Source organism: Rhamphochromis sp. 'chilingali' (assembly GCF_963969265.1).
Source record: "Rhamphochromis sp. 'chilingali' genome assembly, chromosome: 2".
Classification (NCBI taxonomy): domain Eukaryota; kingdom Metazoa; phylum Chordata; class Actinopteri; order Cichliformes; family Cichlidae; genus Rhamphochromis; species Rhamphochromis sp. 'chilingali'.
In genome coordinates this window covers 56,407,589-56,425,329 of record NC_137930.1, presented here as the reverse complement: position 1 = coordinate 56,425,329, position 17,741 = coordinate 56,407,589, and the positions used below count along the sequence as shown (strand labels likewise).

The 17,741-nt window shown below is 40.1% G+C and overlaps 1 protein-coding gene across 1 annotated transcript in view; it reads right to left on the bottom strand.

Annotated features, from left to right (window-relative positions):
• Window positions 1-7,716: 7,716 nt before the first annotated feature.
• The window catches only part of megf11 (multiple EGF-like-domains 11), an 86,115-nt gene continuing 76,090 nt past the window's right edge, over window positions 7,717-17,741 (bottom strand). Inside the window, exons 17-27 of the mRNA XM_080867127.1 lie at window positions 16,819-16,953; window positions 14,736-14,864; window positions 14,001-14,129; window positions 13,233-13,361; window positions 12,967-13,095; window positions 12,627-12,863; window positions 12,312-12,481; window positions 12,158-12,221; window positions 10,678-10,722; window positions 9,769-9,981; window positions 7,717-9,522 (exon numbers count right to left, since the gene is read on the bottom strand). Coding sequence (XP_080723253.1) covers window positions 9,347-9,522; window positions 9,769-9,981; window positions 10,678-10,722; window positions 12,158-12,221; window positions 12,312-12,481; window positions 12,627-12,863; window positions 12,967-13,095; window positions 13,233-13,361; window positions 14,001-14,129; window positions 14,736-14,864; window positions 16,819-16,953 — 1,556 coding nt within the window. The 3' untranslated portion in view covers window positions 7,717-9,346. The remainder of the gene's footprint in view (window positions 9,523-9,768; window positions 9,982-10,677; window positions 10,723-12,157; window positions 12,222-12,311; window positions 12,482-12,626; window positions 12,864-12,966; window positions 13,096-13,232; window positions 13,362-14,000; window positions 14,130-14,735; window positions 14,865-16,818; window positions 16,954-17,741) is intronic.

Genomic DNA, 17,741 nt, shown 5'->3' with positions numbered 1-17,741 from the left:
TACTTTATTGCCAGACAACTCTGAACTTCACCACATTATCATTATTATTATTATTATTATACAATTTTATATATCACATGAACTCATCTATGACATGATAATCAAAAGGTTGTTGTTGTTTTTTTCCTCACTCAGCTGTTTAATGTTCAGTTATACCCAATGAAAGTGGTTTTATGCAGAGTAAAAAGTTACAGTATACTGTAACCTTTTACTCTGCATAAACCCTGGCAGTCCTGCCCTCTGCTGCCCTTGTGTGGCGATTACTAAGACACACAGTTTGGTGGAAATTCACAAATGACCACATATTAATACTGGGAAACCCCATATAGCTCCAGTGGTGAGCAATACATGCACCAGTAGTTTTAAAAAGTTGCAGCTTCTCATGGAGCCCCTTGGGAAAATTAATAGTTAATTAATTAATTAATAGAACGCATAGTTCTGATTTACTCCAGTTTCAGATATGGTATTGTCTCTTTAATGCTTTTTAATGCTTATTATATCTCCAAGATAAGGATGGCAACACTGCAGTTTTATTGTTAAAAGAAAAACAGTTATAGGCTGAAGACAGCTACTACATCAAAAATGTTCAACATGGTATTGCTGAGATGTGCAGACTAGATGAAAAACATGATATAAGATTTGTGGCGTGAATGTGTTTGACAAGCTGCATGCTCACATTGGATAATGTATTCATTAGCAACAGACAGTAGGTGGCTTTTCATTTGTTTCTGTGAGATTGCAGGCACACACCCCGACTGCACCCTTGAAGAAACATAAAAACAACAAGATATCTGATATATTCTTAGGCAGTTAGCAGATATGCTGTTGTTGGTATTTCAAAGGTACTGTACAGGTGTTAAAAGTGACCAGGTTTTCTATGTAAAGGCCTAGTTATTGATGTTAAGTCATTAAACTCAACAAATCAAAATGCTCTTCAGAGCTAAATGATCATCATCACACTTTGGTTTAGCATGAAAATATATATATATCACAAAGGTCCAAACGGTCCAAACGGATATTTAAGTCGAACTGCCTGAGAATATTACATACCATTTTTCTGTCAGCTTGCACTAAATTCTCTGCTCTGTGCTCTTAACTTCATGGTTATGCTACAGTGTTAACTAAAAACTTACAAAAACAACTGTGGGCCTTGACTAGGCATTTATTTGTATTTTTAGCAGATGGTGCTTCCCACCCACAAACACCTGGAGCTGCCAAAGAGCTATGTAGTATTTATTACTGCACTGGTTACCAGCAGCGCCGTCACTTTAGAGAAGACTAAATAATTATTTTGTGACTTCACATAAATTGCTTGCAATCCAAGATCAGATGTGTTGTTACAAACACAGTTAAGTTCAAGTAAGATGAAGTGAGGTTCTTCCTGTCAAAGCACAACACAGCTGTCATACTGGGCTTTTTGCAGAAGCGTGAATGTGGAGTACTGACATTACCTGACATTTCTTGATCTCAGCAAATAGCTCAGTATGAGTTGAAGGGCTAAAGCAGAAAAACAGAACATTAAGTATCTGTATGTGTTACCCACAATGAAATAACAAGCAAGCTCCAAAGCTGACAATCACTGAGATCGCTGCTGCTGTCAAACAAGAAAACATCGCATCCATGGCAACAGCTGATGAGTTATTACAAAAACCAAAACCCAAAACAACAACATCAAAAAAAAAAATGAGGGAAGAAATTAAAACAACTCTTTTAAAAAACGTGTTATTGCAATATCTACACATTGGAAGGAAGGAAGGAAGGAAGGAAGGAAGGAAGGGTGATTTATCCAACCTAATGTATGAGCCTACCTTGCAAACGACTAACAGACTGAGCAACAAATACATTTCAAAGGATTATCATTTTCTGATTTGATTCAGGATAACAGCTAGGCTAAAAAAGTGTGTGTGTGTGGGGGGGGGGGGGGGGACCAGCTGTGTTGGGGTTATTGTTGAGCTTTGAAATCAGCCATTAGTGTGAATTGGTCTGCCTTGTTAGCCTTGCATTAAAGGCAATAGACAGAGTTTTATTTAATATCAGATCAGAAAAATCCAGGTGAAATTACCATATAATGATGTCTGGTCTTTGATCGCATGAGACTATTGTTGATGACATCCTCCAGAGGATTAAAAATTGTTTCGAAAATGAACATGGTAAATGGTAAATGGCCTGTATTTATATAGCGCTTTTCTAGTCCCTAAGGACCCCAAAGCGCTTTACATATCCAGTCATCCACCCATTCACGCACACATTCACACACTGGTGATGGTAAGCTACATTGTAGCCACAGCCACCCTGGGGCGCACTGACAGAGGCAAGGCTGCCGGACACTGGCGCCACCAGGCCCTGACCAACATCATTACAAGGAGGACATTAGACAAGAAAGTGTTGTTGAAAAATTCTACGTTACACCTCAAGCTTGGAAAGGGGTCATCATCAAAAAAAAAAAAAAAGTCATCCTTAGATAGTTAGATAGTTTTTTGTTAAGTTATGTTGTAATTTATGTTAGGTCAGTCTGTCTTGTCTCTGCTAGCCAGCTAACTAGGCCTCTTAGTTAGCTAGTTTAGAGTTTTTCTGTTAAATTATGTTGTAAATTTATGTTGCATGTAGCACCTTGGTTCCTGGAGGAACGTTGTTTCGCCTCACTGTGTACTGTTAAACTGTATATGGTTGAAGTGACAATAAAGCCAACTTGACTTGATCATCAGCTGGTCATGCCAGCAGCACCAGTCTAATCAGCTCCTTGACTCACTCACACTTTTTCAGAAGTATACAGTTTTTCAGACCATCAGGGAAAAAGTTTGTGTTCTTTAGTTGAAAAATCCCTTGACAAAATTGGGAAGTGAGTCAGTGATTTGACTTAGACTTTCAAAAACTGTGTTTTTTTAAAATGATTTATGTTTTTCTACAAATATATGCACGTCAGACTCTTAAGAAAACTTGCAACGTGTGAGTGCATGTAAATAGTGAACGAGTCAAAATATTGCATACCTTCTGCAACTGAAATATAAACGGAGGAGAAAGGATTTATTTCGTACTGTGGAGATTGTTTGTAATTTCCCATTAGTAAGCTGAAACGATAGATATTAGATATATTATAATCTATTTTATAAGTATTGATAGACCTAAAAAGAATCCTGTGTGTTAAACTATAGACATTTTACAATAAAAACGAGAATTAAAGAAAAATAACTTTTCAGGTCCCACCGAGATTTGAACTCGGATCGCTGGATTCAGAGTCCAGAGTGCTAACCATTACACCATGGAACCACGTGTCAGCGACCTACTAAAATCATAGAGTGAATCGTGACACATCTTGTTTCTGCAAGGTGTATATTTATTGCGGATGTATTGTTTCCCTTGTAGACCGGAATAAAAAGACAAAACTTGGGCACTTACTTGTGACTGGCAGAATTACTTCAATGCCGCTCTCACCAGCACTCGGCTGCCTCCTGGTGGTCAACATGTGTAATTGCAAGAACCGCAGGTATTGATTTTCATTCCGTTTTCTGCTCGTCTTTGAGGCACATGTGAGTATGTAAACCTCAGGGCGATTCCAATGTCTCCAGTCCACACTAGTAATAATGACCTAACCATGTCTAAATTAAGTCTACAGCCACAATTTAGTGATCTTTCATTCCAAATCCTTTCCAGGAGGTGCACTTATGTAATTGTAATACTATGTTAAACTGCTGCTGATGAAACATCTTGCATTAGATCTTTTTGAAATACAATTAATTTAGATCTGAATATACAAATTTAACGATGATCTTTCTGCAAAGAGTACCTAATAACACTTAAATTAAAAAGTGCAACTGCACATCTGTGAGTTCACCACAGTTAGCAGGCCTAGCACAAAATCAGTTTATGACTGAGATTGTTCAACTCTAGGGTAAATCTCCTTAGTTCAACCAATACCTGTGAAAAAAAAGCATTATAGACCGAGGTGCAACATTACATAGCAGGACTCACTAGCCTTGAGCACTCGCAGGGTTGTAGTAATGTGGTTGCTCTGTCTCCATAAAAATAGTAATTTCTTTAAACCTTGAGCTTTGAACTCATATGGAAACATCTGTTCTCATAGAATTCTCCATTAACAGGTCTCACCAGTTGATTTAGACAAATCTTATGTCATTTCCTTTCCCACCTTTACTTTGTTAACAGGCTTATTTAGTTATTGAGCAGTGTTAGAAGTGTCAAGGTTGGTTTTCATCTGAATTATATACAGACACAGAGGGAGTGAAAATGATCAACCTCACTGGGATGAATAGTGATTGTGCATTAAGTAAAGATCCAGCTCTGGTCTGATGGATAATCACAGTTCCTGTAGCAGGACGTGACCACAATAAAGATCGGCAGCTGAGCTCTGCTATGGATTTAGCCACAGCAGAGTGCAGTCAAATGGTGCATACTTAAATGAGAGCGCTATCACACCACAATTGATCCTGCTATCAGAAGTTCACCAGGAAAAATAGAAACTTTATCAGAAGTTGTTGTGTGTTGCTCTTTTCAAATGCTTCATGCAGACATAAATCTATTCCCTGGCTCTCAACAGCTGATGTCAGACTCAAGTGAAAGTGACAGGTTATTCTGCAGCAGCGTGGTCAGCATCCAGGTGCAGCTTTTCAGAACATGTAGATGTTTTCTTCCCTCCCCACTCTATGACAGCTTCTGTGAAAAACAGCTTTTGCGAGAGATAGAGCTGACAGGCAAATGCACCAGAAAGGTGTACGCCTTAGGACTGCATTAGAAAGTGAAAAAAGCCCTGAAGTTCTTCAGCTCAAGATTTATCAACGTTGTAAGATGCAGACCAAAGATATGCACACATATGAATCAAACCAATGACACCGCTCACATTTAACCAGTTGCAACGAGTTTGTGTCGTGTGTAGTTTTTGGTAGCGTTTGCATGTCATCTTGTCAGCTTTGCATGAATTTTGATAAAACGTGGTAGGGTTGTAGAGTGGGGTCATGTTAACAATCCATTAAAATTTGGCTTACATCCACCAAGGTCTTCAAGGTCGAATGAATGATTTATCAGTCGGAAAATGATAAAAAAAAAAAAAAAAAAAGCTTTAGAACGTAGAAAAAAAATTATCCTTATAAGTGAGATGTGTCAACATATAGAAACTACTGTAAAAATATTTTAATATGTCATATATGACCTCTGACCTCACAGTTGTTAGATTAAACTGCAGGTCAAAGTGATAATAATTCTATACAGTGTTATTTAAACCCATGCTTCGTACTGCTTTTGCTTGCATTGACAACATGGAATTACATATGGGGATATACAAATATCTCGTTACTCTAGTCAAATAACCTCAAAGTTTCATCAAATACCTCATCATTAAATCTGTACCGCCTTTGTTTATACTGGTAACATTTAGGAAATGATTCTGGTATACGTGGATTTTAAATATGGCATTACAGTTTGCATCCAAATATCATGTCACATTTGACCTCTGACCTCACTTTCACATTTCACATCTGCCTTTCTTACATCTTAAAAGAAAGTATTATCAAGAAAAAGAACGAGCTGGTTATTCCTAAATCAATACCTTGTTTGATTTATTGATCATTACCTACGCCTACATTATCTGTCTAGCTGCCCTTCTCTGATTTTTACTGCACAACAAATTTCTTAAAGTAGTTTGAAAAGAACAAAGAAAAGAAAAATTAATATATACAGAATACAACACTATTCCCCTAAAAGTAAATACTACCCAGAGAATGAGCTGCCATGCCAGAGGTTTGTGCTCTTGGAGTGCTTCTTGTTAACAAAGTGAAAATGTCCAAAAAGTTCTCTGCAAGTTTTAACTGCCCACTGAAAGACTAGCAGTAATAAAGGAGAAGAAATATGTTCAACTGTGAAGATTATTTCAATACTTTGTATAAAATGTAGTTTAAAGGGAAACAAATGACTTCCCGTGAGACAGCTGACACTGTTAAATTAGGATTAATGGAGAACAGATGTGGACAGAAGCGAATGTGCCACTAATATAGTTGCATATTTGATGGCACGCTTTACACTGAGATGTAATATTCATATAGGTGGCAGAACAAGACTCTGGAAATTAGAAACATTTTCTTTTTGTCTGTCACAGTGACTCAGCTGAAAGAGAGCACACGCTCCCCAGCAGCAATAATGATACCTGCATCTGAACGCACAGAACTTTTAAGCATTCAGTATCTGTCCAGCTTTTAGTCAAATGAAGGTTTGTTGCCGTCTGTAACTCTCTACATGGTCTGACCTCTGAGAAATCACATAAAGTATTTCAGTTCGGAAAGGCTATTCAGCAAGCCAAAAAGAAGAAGAAAAAAAATCGACATCTCTCAAGTGCTTACCGTGCTACCACCTCTTCCTTTTATGCTTCTTTTCTTCCACTCTAGCTCTCTTTAAAGTCCCCGGCTGTATTTGGTCCATTAGTTCCTTGACTTAGTGACTGCATTTCCTTTCCGTGGGGCATCACTCAGGGTTTGTCGGCTGTCAATTGAGTGGAGCTCAAAAAACCCGCTCCTTAATTCTTTGTAATAGTGACCCGACACCCTGCAATTTCTCCACGTTCCGGTAATTATGACAGTTATGACTCTTTTTTTTTAGTAAAGCAAGCACTATGGCCTTTTACACTTGAGAGACACAGAGTTATTTCTATAACTTCATATAGACAGATACGGTTAGTCATATTAAATGTATTTGGTGATCCAACAGCGTAAATTATTTAAAAACCCCGTGCACTGAGACAAACTTAACAGCTCCAAAAATGTGTATCTTTACTTAACTCCAACAGGTCATCATCTCAGCCTATCGTGTTCATGAAGTAGACTTCTGAGCATCAATTACAACCATCAGCGATCCTGGGCGCAGTCAGAGATGAAAAACAGGCTACACACTTTCACATAGAGTAGCAGTAAAAAAAACCTGCTTTTCTGTTTTTCACTCGTCTGCACAGTCGATCAGGAAATTACTCAAAAGAAAATGTTTAATTCCTGTGATTTCATTTATATAGCTGTCAAGTAACTCTAATGAAAGTACAATAAATGCGGTAGAATAAAGGATAAAACATTTTCCTCTGTGGTGTAGCGGATAAATTTACATGCTGTGCAGAGCTGAAGTGTACGTATGGTGTAAATCAGCTTGCTTTGCCTGGAGGTCGCTCCTTTAGAATGACAGGAGGCCAGGGGCCAGTTTAAATGATAAAAAAGTAGAATTTATGAGATTAAATGAATAAAACTGACAAGCTGATAGCGCAATCAGTAGGGGCATCTGAAGTTTTGTTAAGTTTAAAAGCCTTCATGCAACACCCCGCAACGGTGGAGACCACTCAATCAATTTTATACAGTGAATTTTAAAATAGTCGACGGGTCAGCCGGCGCCCTGCGGTGGCGAGTAAGCCTATCGCTGGTCTAAATCATGTAGTTGTCCCCTTTCTGCTTCAGTCTGCGCACAGCATATAACATCGGAGGATTTAACAGAGTTTCTATTCATGAATTTCACCCAAAGACTCATCATTAAGCCACCTGATAAGATTTGTTGTTCACCAGACCAGAACCCTTCATTAAGGGTATTAACCTGACTGAAACGGGTTTCTGATGGCAGAATAGGCATTTAATTTGAAACTTGTACCAAAACAACAACCTGCTTTGATATGACAGCAGCTAGAAAAACCTTCCTCGGAGGTCAAATAGTCACATGGTTTATGATCCACTGGTCACCACACTGGTCAAAGATGGGATAATGTTCAGCACTAATGAAACGCTGTCTGTGCATCGATTGTCAACATGTTATTGCTTCTACATAGGGTGAAATGGAATTCACATAGTGAATGAGCAAATTCATCTCGATAAATAAATAAATAAATAAATAAATATGCTCTTTTAGCCTGATACAAACATAAATTTTAGATTTAGAAATGGATTTGTTTCCCTTTCTTTTTTCTTTTTTTAAACATATAATTCCCTTTTGTAAATACTGCACAGGATATTTGTGGGTCTTAAACTGCTCATGTGAAAGCCTTTTTTTTCTCCCTTTTTTCAATTTACAATTTGACAGAGAGAGTGAGAACATTTTAAGTGACTTCAAAAACAGTTCACAAAATGACACCGATAATTTCACAAGAAGATAAATTGTGTTATCTACATCAGCGGGTATCCATGCTCATTTTTTTTCTTATGCTAGAATAACACAGACTTTTTTTTTTTTTTTAAAAAGGAACACCATCACTAATATAAAACAATCCAAAAAAAAACCAATTAGATTTATAAATACAAAAAAAGTCTAAGCAAACTCTTCTTATGACCCACTATTTTTAAAAAAAGATGTAAACCAAAACATTTGCAAGAAAAAAAGAAAGAAGAAGAAGCTTTCACGTACAAAACAACACAAGATCAGATCACTTCATTAGTGTGGGGAGAAAAATCCAAACTTTAGACTTACTGTTACTTTCAGCAATGCAATAAATGCATGAACACTGATGACCTGAATACATTTCAAGATACACTGGGCCTCATTAACACTAAAACTAAGAGAAGCTCTTTAGTAAGACACAGAGATCACATGAGTATTAACTGTGATTGTTACTGGATAACAGTGAATAAAAAAAACCCAAATACAATATTTTACTATTTATCCATGCTTCCTCAGACTTGGCTCACTCACAGCAAAGTTTCCTTAAATTAACATTTAGTGGAGGTTTCGCTACCTTTGCCCGCGCTTTTCTTCACTTCGGAGTAGATGATCGTAAGCACTTTGTGGCAGCTGTGCTGTGATATGCAGCTGCTTCACAGAGAAAATTCATAAACACTATACATAGCAGATCTTTGCCTGCTTAGATATGGTGAAGGCTGTTAAACCTTCCTTCCTGTGGAGAAAATCACTTGTGTTTTGCGGGGACTTTATAAACGCTTGGCTGTCCTTGAATGTAAACTTATATGATGGGTTAAAAATCAGAGTGAAGAGAGCTCTCTCCAGGTAAATAAACTGTCCACCCACTCCATGTATACTGTCTTACAGGGTGCTTGGAAAGATATTGTTCCACTTCAGCAGGTCCATAAAGAGGCCAGCCAGCAGTTTGTGTGATCAATTATATAAGAAAATACAATGAGTGAATGATCGCTGGTGTGTGGGACACTCTATCTCCCCCGTTTCCTCTCTCTGGGCAATAGAATGGGCACCAGTGAGGGAGCTAAAGAGAGCAGGGTCCAGAAGAGCTGTGGCTGTCCTTCCATCTCAGCATGTCAGTATCTAATCGAACACACACAGAGACAAAGGGAGGGCCGTTGGTTGAAAGGTGGCTGGATGTTTCCCAGATGCCGGCACGCAGTCAGAGGCCCGGAGGACAGCGTTCCTTCTAGAGCAGAGAGCTGGGGCTTTCTGGAGGCGGTGGGGGTGTGTGCGTGGGGCTGTGACGCATGGGTAGTATGTCATAGTGGCTGGGGATGTGGCTGCTGCGGGGAAGGTCGTAGGGGCTCTGGGAGAATCCGGTGGCCATTCCATTGGGCCCCTGCAGGACGCTCATTGTCGGCTCTGTCACAGTTTGGGGAAGGAGGAAGGGAAAAAAAGTGGGAGAGATACATAAGAAGGTAAAGTGTCAGGCACAGGCTGAGGGAAAAAAAGAGACCAGAGAGGTACATGCAACAGAGACCACATATATTTTCTTTTATCAAGGCGTACAAATTCTGTACAGGATCACAGTATGGGACATGACCAGAGAGGCCATAAGCTGCAGGACCCTGCTGAGCTCCACACACAACACTCCAACAACGCACTCACCAACATCATAGACATTCCTGCTTGCACTGCCCAGGAGGGTGGCAGTGCCTCCAAAGGGCACTTCACGGTGGGAGGGGGATTTCATCTCCACATAGCTGCTCTCTGTGTGCTTGCAAGCCAGCCCTGGTGGGTCTCTAATGGTAGCATAAGGATTCTCACTATTGAGGGAGCAGGAGCTGTTGCTGCACATGGAGCTCTTGATGTAATCTGCAGCTGCCGCAAGACAAGGACATATTTAGTATCAACAGAGATGAAGTGCCTGCCACTGACTTTTAACAATGGCGTACATACTGAACTCTGATATTAAAGGACTAAAATTTAAGCTGGTATCAGAGCGTGACCAGAAGAATGGAAGCGAAACTCGTTGCCATTCTCAAGAAGCTGAACTTCTTTTGTCTCGGACAGGTGACTAATGGTGGTACGTAGTAATCAGAGTACAAAGGGGAGAGAGTGGAGGACTCGTCTCATCCATAACAGTCTCATCATACTGATAAGAGGGCTCATTAGAGACCGCAGCAAAGCTGCTTCAGACCACTCTCCACACCCTTGGGTTTCTCACATTCACCACCGATTGAACAGTGTGGAAGACAAAATGACGTATCAGGCACGGAGCCATAGAGAGCAATTACTGTTGGAATAAAACCTCAGCCCACCATGATCTTGTCCAAAGTGCAGTGAGTTTTCACATAAATTACAGAGACTATATGGATGTGGGATTTTGGGTCAGAGAAATAGCTGTCTCAGAGGGGAACACGACCCAAATGGGAAAATGGATATATGGGCTGTTAAGCATAAAAGGATTTTGTAATTTAGCTGCTAGTGAAGCTGAACAGGATTCCATATGCAGAATAGGTCTTCACAGACACGCATGCAGCACACAGCAAACTGTCCCTGCTATTCATTTCTTACCTTTCCTGGAGCCTCTTTGTGTCTGTGCCTCACCCTGTTGAACATCTGTAAACATGTCAAAACAACAAAGTCAGACATCACATTAAATTCCCAGAACGTGTGAAGGTTGACAGGCGACGTCTCATTATAGTGAAATATTATTATTTTTTTATTTTTTGAAAGGATAGGAAGAAAATGATGGTGATAAGTTACTGCCAACAACAAAATACCACAAAAAAGAAAAAGCCAAGTACTGTGACTACAACAGTTCATAGCTCAGTAAATAAAAACCACTTTTTGACTTCCCAATATAATTGATGTGCTTTGTACGTATAAACTAAATGGGGGCTCCGACTTTTAAAGTCAAGCATGACAAAGAATTAATTATAGATATTAGGTTTTTGAATGGACATCCAGCCTATTGTGATTCCCCGAGCGCTGAACACTGTCCTTTTTGTCAAAGCTGCTGGCATCTCACAGATATGCACAAGGTGTCCTCTGGTGTCTGTGCATGACCCACTTGGTTATAACGAGACTAAGACTGCTTTCTCGCTCCAAACTTGTCACATACAGTATTGAATCTAGTAAAGGACTGTGCACACTTTTCTAAAGTTAAGCAAGCCTAAGCCTAACCAGGGAGTGGATGCAAAATTGAATTCAGTGATAGAAAATAAAGCAAAACAAAGTCCAAAAGACAAACGCTCCCAAAGGGGACATGGACTGCAATCACTTCCTACTGAGGATTTTATCAGTCTTTAAAAAGGGGCCCAGTTATCTCTTGGCATCTTATATTGCAGCACTTCACGGCAACAAAGCAAAAAGGACACCTTGTGCGTATCTCTAGGACACCAGTGGCATCTGACAGAACAGCAGCAGTTGACGCCTCAGGGTCAGAATGCATTGCAACAGTGTTCAGCGTGCCTAAAGTAGGACATAAGCAGTAAAGAAAATAATAATATTAATAATACAGTATTTTTACAACAGCTCACACTGTCATTCATTATCTGTGCACCACACCTTATTCTCCACTTACAAATGGTTACCTGACAATTACCAGTAATACAAAAAAAAATGACTTTGATGTGCTTACATCAAACTACCCTTTAGTTTGTTATAAACCATTTATGAAATGCTAATATGCTCCTTTTAAATGCCACACTTAATTTTCTATCGTTCACAGCCTATGTGAGTGTAGTGTTTGACCCAATGTAAGCCTTCATAGAAAAATGTGCCACCAGGGGAAGTGAAAGAGGACTAATGAGCTCATAGTGACCCCTATTCATCTTCGCACCACTGCTTTCGCTGCATATCTTATCAAAATCAGAGCAAAGGTTATGTCTAACAAGAGACCCCTGGTTCATCTTCATTCACAGCAGGTTAGCGCCAATAAAGGGTGTGTGAGAACGACACGTGTGTCTTTTGCCCTTGAATTGCTGGCTCTGTAAAGTCCAAATTCCAGATCTACGAACTGCGATGTAATAAGGGAGAGAAGAAAACTGACCCAGGTCATTGAGGTTGCAGTAGGCCCTCCATTCAGACCCATTTCTGCTCTTCAGCGTGTTTGACTGTGAAAAGAAAAAGACAATGTAGTGTTGATTTTGTACTGCAGCATGTAATTTAGAAATTTTGTGTGAAGACATGGAGGGAGTTCATACTTTGAGGGTCAGAGTGCCGTCCAAGTTGCTGGAAATGGTTGAGACCACATTACACTGAGCCACGGTGTGGTAGCTAGGGTTGGAGAAGCACTGGCCACTGCTACTGCTGCTGTTCTGGCTCTGACTGATCTCAGGAGCACTGGTTCTCATCGCGACAGTACTGCCACACTCTGAGGATTTACACACAGAAAGGTTCAAAAGCAAAATGATACCTTTTTACATTTTTTCCCATTTTAGTGATATTGCATGGGGTGTAATATCCCATCACTTACATATATTGTAAGTGATGGAAAAATGCACATGCAAGACTCTTACCAGACAGAGAGTAGTCAGTGTTGGTAATGTGCATGGCCTGTGAGTACGATACACTTGGCTGGATCTCATGGCCCTTGTCCCTCTGCCTCTGTCTGTACCACACAAACAGACTAAGCATGGCCATGATGATGAGGAGGAGAAAGATGATGCCCATGACAGCCCCTGCCGACTGGCGCTCGGAGCCTCGTGCTGGACTGATCTTTGTGTATGGGTTCAGCTCTTCCATCATCAGAGCTGCTACAGAGAAAGCAGAAAAAGTGGGTCGTTTAAACAATGCATACACATCTGTGTTTGAGCGATAATACCCCGTAAAGCCTCGGCCATCTCAATCACCTCTCACCTTGATCGCAGCGGATGCCTTTATAGCCAGGGCTACAGTAGCATGTTCCAGTCACATAGTCACAGGTAGCATTGTTCAGGCACTCGCATAGCTGCTGGCAACCATATCCAAATGTACCAGCGGGACACTCTGCATGACAGAGAGGCACATTATTACACCCATCAAAATTAAAGCACTTACAGAGTGGGAGCCAAACTGTTTATAGAACACACACTCATCTACTGGGTAATTTTGCTCAGAGCTAAAATGTGTTGTGCCTACTCAACTCTGCTCACAGCTCGTCCCAATGAAGCCGGTTCGGCAAGCACACTGGCCAGATATGTGGTCGCAGTCTGCACCGTTTTGGCAGCGGCAGACTTCGGAGCAGTCCCTGCCGTAGAACCCTGAAGGACAGCCTGGGACAGAGATGTATAAAATGTTGGGGTGGGAGGAGTGGTGAAAACAAAGAGAAGGGAAGACAACATAGAGAGTCAAGGTCAAATCGCAAAGGAACGAGGAAATCAATATCACTCAATGTCTCTGCTGCATACTCAATAAGAGACAATGTGAATGAATTGAAATGAAACATTTCCTGCTTCTGCAGAAAATGCTGTTATGCTGTCAACATAACCTAGAGGTGGAAATAAAGAAGAAGACAACTGCAAATAGTAAGAATCTATATGAGAGAAGAGAGGGGAAAACAAATGTAATTTTCATGCACAATAGCAGGAGCTCCACACTGCAAACAATACTGAATAAACCCCTCGAGGTGATGGATAATGGAAATTCAAATTAGTGGACTGATATTGATGATCTGCTCTATCCCTGGGTAAATGACTGGGATGTATTACAACCATTAATGAAATGACCATTAGTTCTGTTCTGCTATTGCTCTCTCTCGCTTTAAAAAAATAAAAATAAAAAAATAGATAAAAACATCCAGTTTCCTTGTAATCAGAAAAAAAGCATTGTTTCTCACTTGTCATCTGCTGCAGTTCTATTAGACTGCCAGTAGATGACACTGTGTGTCTACTAACTGGATGGGAGAAACTCACGCTGTGTGCAGTAGAGACCGGTCCAGCCGGGGCTGCACCTGCACTCTCCATCATAGGCACTGCACTGGGCTCCATTGTGACAGTTACACGAGTTGAGACAATCAGGGCCCCAGTGCCCAGAGGGACAGGCTGCAGACGCCAGAGACACAGTCAAACTCATGGTCACGCACTCTCCCTTACATACACTACGTCCTAGACATGCATACATGAATCACATAACACATATGTTTGAGGAAAAGTCCAGACATTCTCCACGCTTTCATACAATATGTTAAAATGATACATTTGGAAGAAAATCCAGTTTTGTCATTACCCTCCACAAGCCCACAAGTTGTAGTGTTGGAAATTGCTGTCAGGTGAATATGTATGGATTATCACCCGTGTGATCGTTAGTTGTTGTTTTTTTTTAGTTTAATAGTTAATGCAATTAAAAAAAACACACACACACATCAATTTCCCATGCCATGGCAGCTCAAAGTTCTGCTAATGATCTTTGGCCTACAGTTCTGTAAATCAAAGAGCATAATGTATTACAACAATCATTTAAGCAAGCTGTGTGTTTTACATCAGCTGGTGCTGAGGTTAGTTCTCTCTGTGCGCCGGGTCATGAAGATGATTAATGTGTATGAAGGTAAGGGTGAGAGAGAAATTAGGAGTGGAGACAGACAATGAGAGTGGGAAAAGTGGACAAATGAGCAAATTACAGAGTGGATGAAGGAAGGAAGGAAGCCATACCCTGAGAGCAGTCCTCTCCTATCCAGCCAGGAAAACACTGGCAGGAGCCATCAATGGGGTTGCAGGTGCCGTTGTTGGTGCAGAGGCAGATCTCGGCACAAGCTCTCCCGTACCTGCCACTTGGACAGACTGCAGAACAGAAAGAAACAACACACCACTTTACGAATAAACAAAAAAACTGCTCTGCCTCTTTTAAGATTAGAAAAACCCATTAACATTATGACACTAAACTTAGGCACATTACTGTGAACACATTTATGAAAACACACTGATTTTTTGAAAAGGTTGTGTAAACATGTTCCTCTAATGGATGATATCCTTTTATTTGAGTGGACACGAAATGATCTGCTTAAACAAAAGGAGGAGTCAGTCACTGCCTCCTGTGGCACAACTGCCCCATTTCCACTGCTTAGAGTGGAATGAGTGATGTGCCAAAGAATTAAAATAGACCATGTACACAGACCACTGTATACATTTTTAATGAAATTAATATTTCAATGCATCCAGGCACTCTTCAATAAGAAATATTATTTCCAGTGAAACCTCGTTTGTGTTTCCTTGTTGGACCATGGGACAAATTAAACCAAGGTGTATCTCAGTATCAGGATCAGGGAGCTGCAGTGCCAGCAGATGCAATAAACGTCTCACATAAAAGAATAGCCACCGTTAGGAATATCTGATAAGGTGGCAGGCTGTGAAAGAGATGGGTCTGACTCATTATCATGGGGGGTGATTTTAATGATTATATTTCAACTGGTTTTTCCCTCTTCTTGAGAGCTCTTTCAACCTCTTTCAAGCAGGTTGTCATTAAGCCATGAGGTTGGCTCCCCCATACTGTTGCTTCTGGGGATTCAAGCCTCAGCTCACTGGGAGAGCTTCATTAGGCTGGGACTTTGTGTGCTGGACAGAGGACAAGTGAGGACACAATGGGGCTCAACAAGAGGATAATGTGCATGATGATGGCCACCTCTGTCCCTCGTCGCCTAACGCCCGCTCACCAGTAATTATGGTTCAGATAAATTAGGACTCGTTCTCGCTTTTACTTTTCCCTCTTCCTTCAGCTAAGCTATTAAACTTTTATTTGTAAGACATTGCTTAAAGCCATGAAAGAGAATTCAAAAATTCCTCATCGCCTATCTGTAATTTATTAAAAAAAAAGAGGTAAATTATTAGAGGAAAAAAATCTACAGCGCATTTGTGTGAAGGTATCTCTTCTCAGAACGGCGGAGAACATTTTTAATGTGGAACCACTGACACGACAAATACAATACCTTGTCACACAAATGAACTGAAATCAGCACGCTGTTCAATGGATGGACAGTGTGGAGACAAAAACTACTGTGACACACACATAGTATACATTCATTCTCTTTCTCAGTTTCCTACTAAATGTTCTCTTTGACCAGACATATAGCTAAACGTCTTGCAAAAAACAAAACCCTCTTTGTAAAACATTTATCAAGATGTCATGACGCTACAAGAAGTAGTTGCTGAGAAATGTCGCTTATAAGGAATAAAAAGTGCCAAACCAAGTTGTTTTCATATAACATCCTCAGTAACGCCACAAAAGAAAAGTTGCCTTGAAAACAAGTTTAACAATAGAAACAGGTGTGTTTGTGCATTTCTTTGTCTGTATATTAATGAAAGCAATTTACATACAGCTCCTTTTGCAGAATTAGGCAAGGGGACAGCAAAATTTACTTAAAATATTCTTTGTCTAAAAATGTGGCTCTTAGCAATTTTCCATCCTCTGTTGAAGGTTGTTTTTTTTGTTTACTTTTGTTTTTAGCTTAGGTTGCATCGATAATAGTCATATTTTAAAGTTTCAAGGCTAAGATGCTAGTGCGAGAGGCAGCAGGTCATCTTATTAGGACCAGTGTGCAAAGAGAGGACTTAAACAAAATGTACAGGAACAACATGATCAGTATTATTCCCTTACAGATTTCTGTATTTTATACAAAGGCATTTTCAAAAATAACCAACAAAAAAAGAAAAAAAAAAACACTCAAACTTCACAGTGAATGAATTTCACTGTACGTGAAAGAGCAGGATAAAGGTCAAAAGGACATAGAAGACTACTTGCCTTGGTTGCACAGCGAGCCGGTAAAGCCAGACAGGCACTCACAGTGGCCCGTGACATGATGGCATGGCCCGGTGCTGTGCACACACTGTGGACACGACTGGCTGCAGCGGTGCCCGTAGAACCCCGGAGAGCAGACTGGAGGCAGCAGAGTGTGGCAAGAGACGACAGAGAATCAGTCACCAGCGTTGGATGAAACAAGAGGTATATAGTAATGAAACAAAGCATGACAAGAGTGATCAAGGGAGTGCAGAAAAATCAAGGCTGCGAGAAGTAAAGCAGAAAAGACAAGGAGCGACAGCAAAGGCAGGGGAAAAGTATAAAAGTCAGTCTCCATTGTAATCACTGCCATTTTATCTGCAGCCAGAGACAGAATAGTAAACGAGTTAAGAGCATAGTGAGTCTGTTTTACGTCAAGTCATGAGAGCAGCCTGATGATCTATATATGTGAGGAGACACACAGCTGTGTTAATAATGCAAATTTCATTGAAAGAATGTGAACTGAGAGATATATAAACGGTGGTGCAGAAGTTATTATATAACACTTTATGCAAAGATTGTGCAACCATTATAAAAAGCTGCAATTTATATTAAAAACATATTTTCATTCCAGCGCTACACATTCTAAGAGCGCCTTAGGAATACTTACACTATTTTCACAGCCAGTGATTCGGAGAAAACTGTCAGGGGACAGCTGGGTATTTCTAAAATAGAAACCTTTTAGAAACTGACAAAACAACCTCAGTTGTAGCTTGACAAACTTGCAATGTTAAGTTTACCCAGTGGATTTTATTTTAAGCACCAGGTGTGGTGCATTTTTATCATCCTCTGGAGAAGCATGCAATTAGTTAACAATATTTCAGTAAGGGAAAAAGTGCAAAACTGCAGTTACGAGGTTTCTAGCTGACGAGAAAATTATCTGTGTA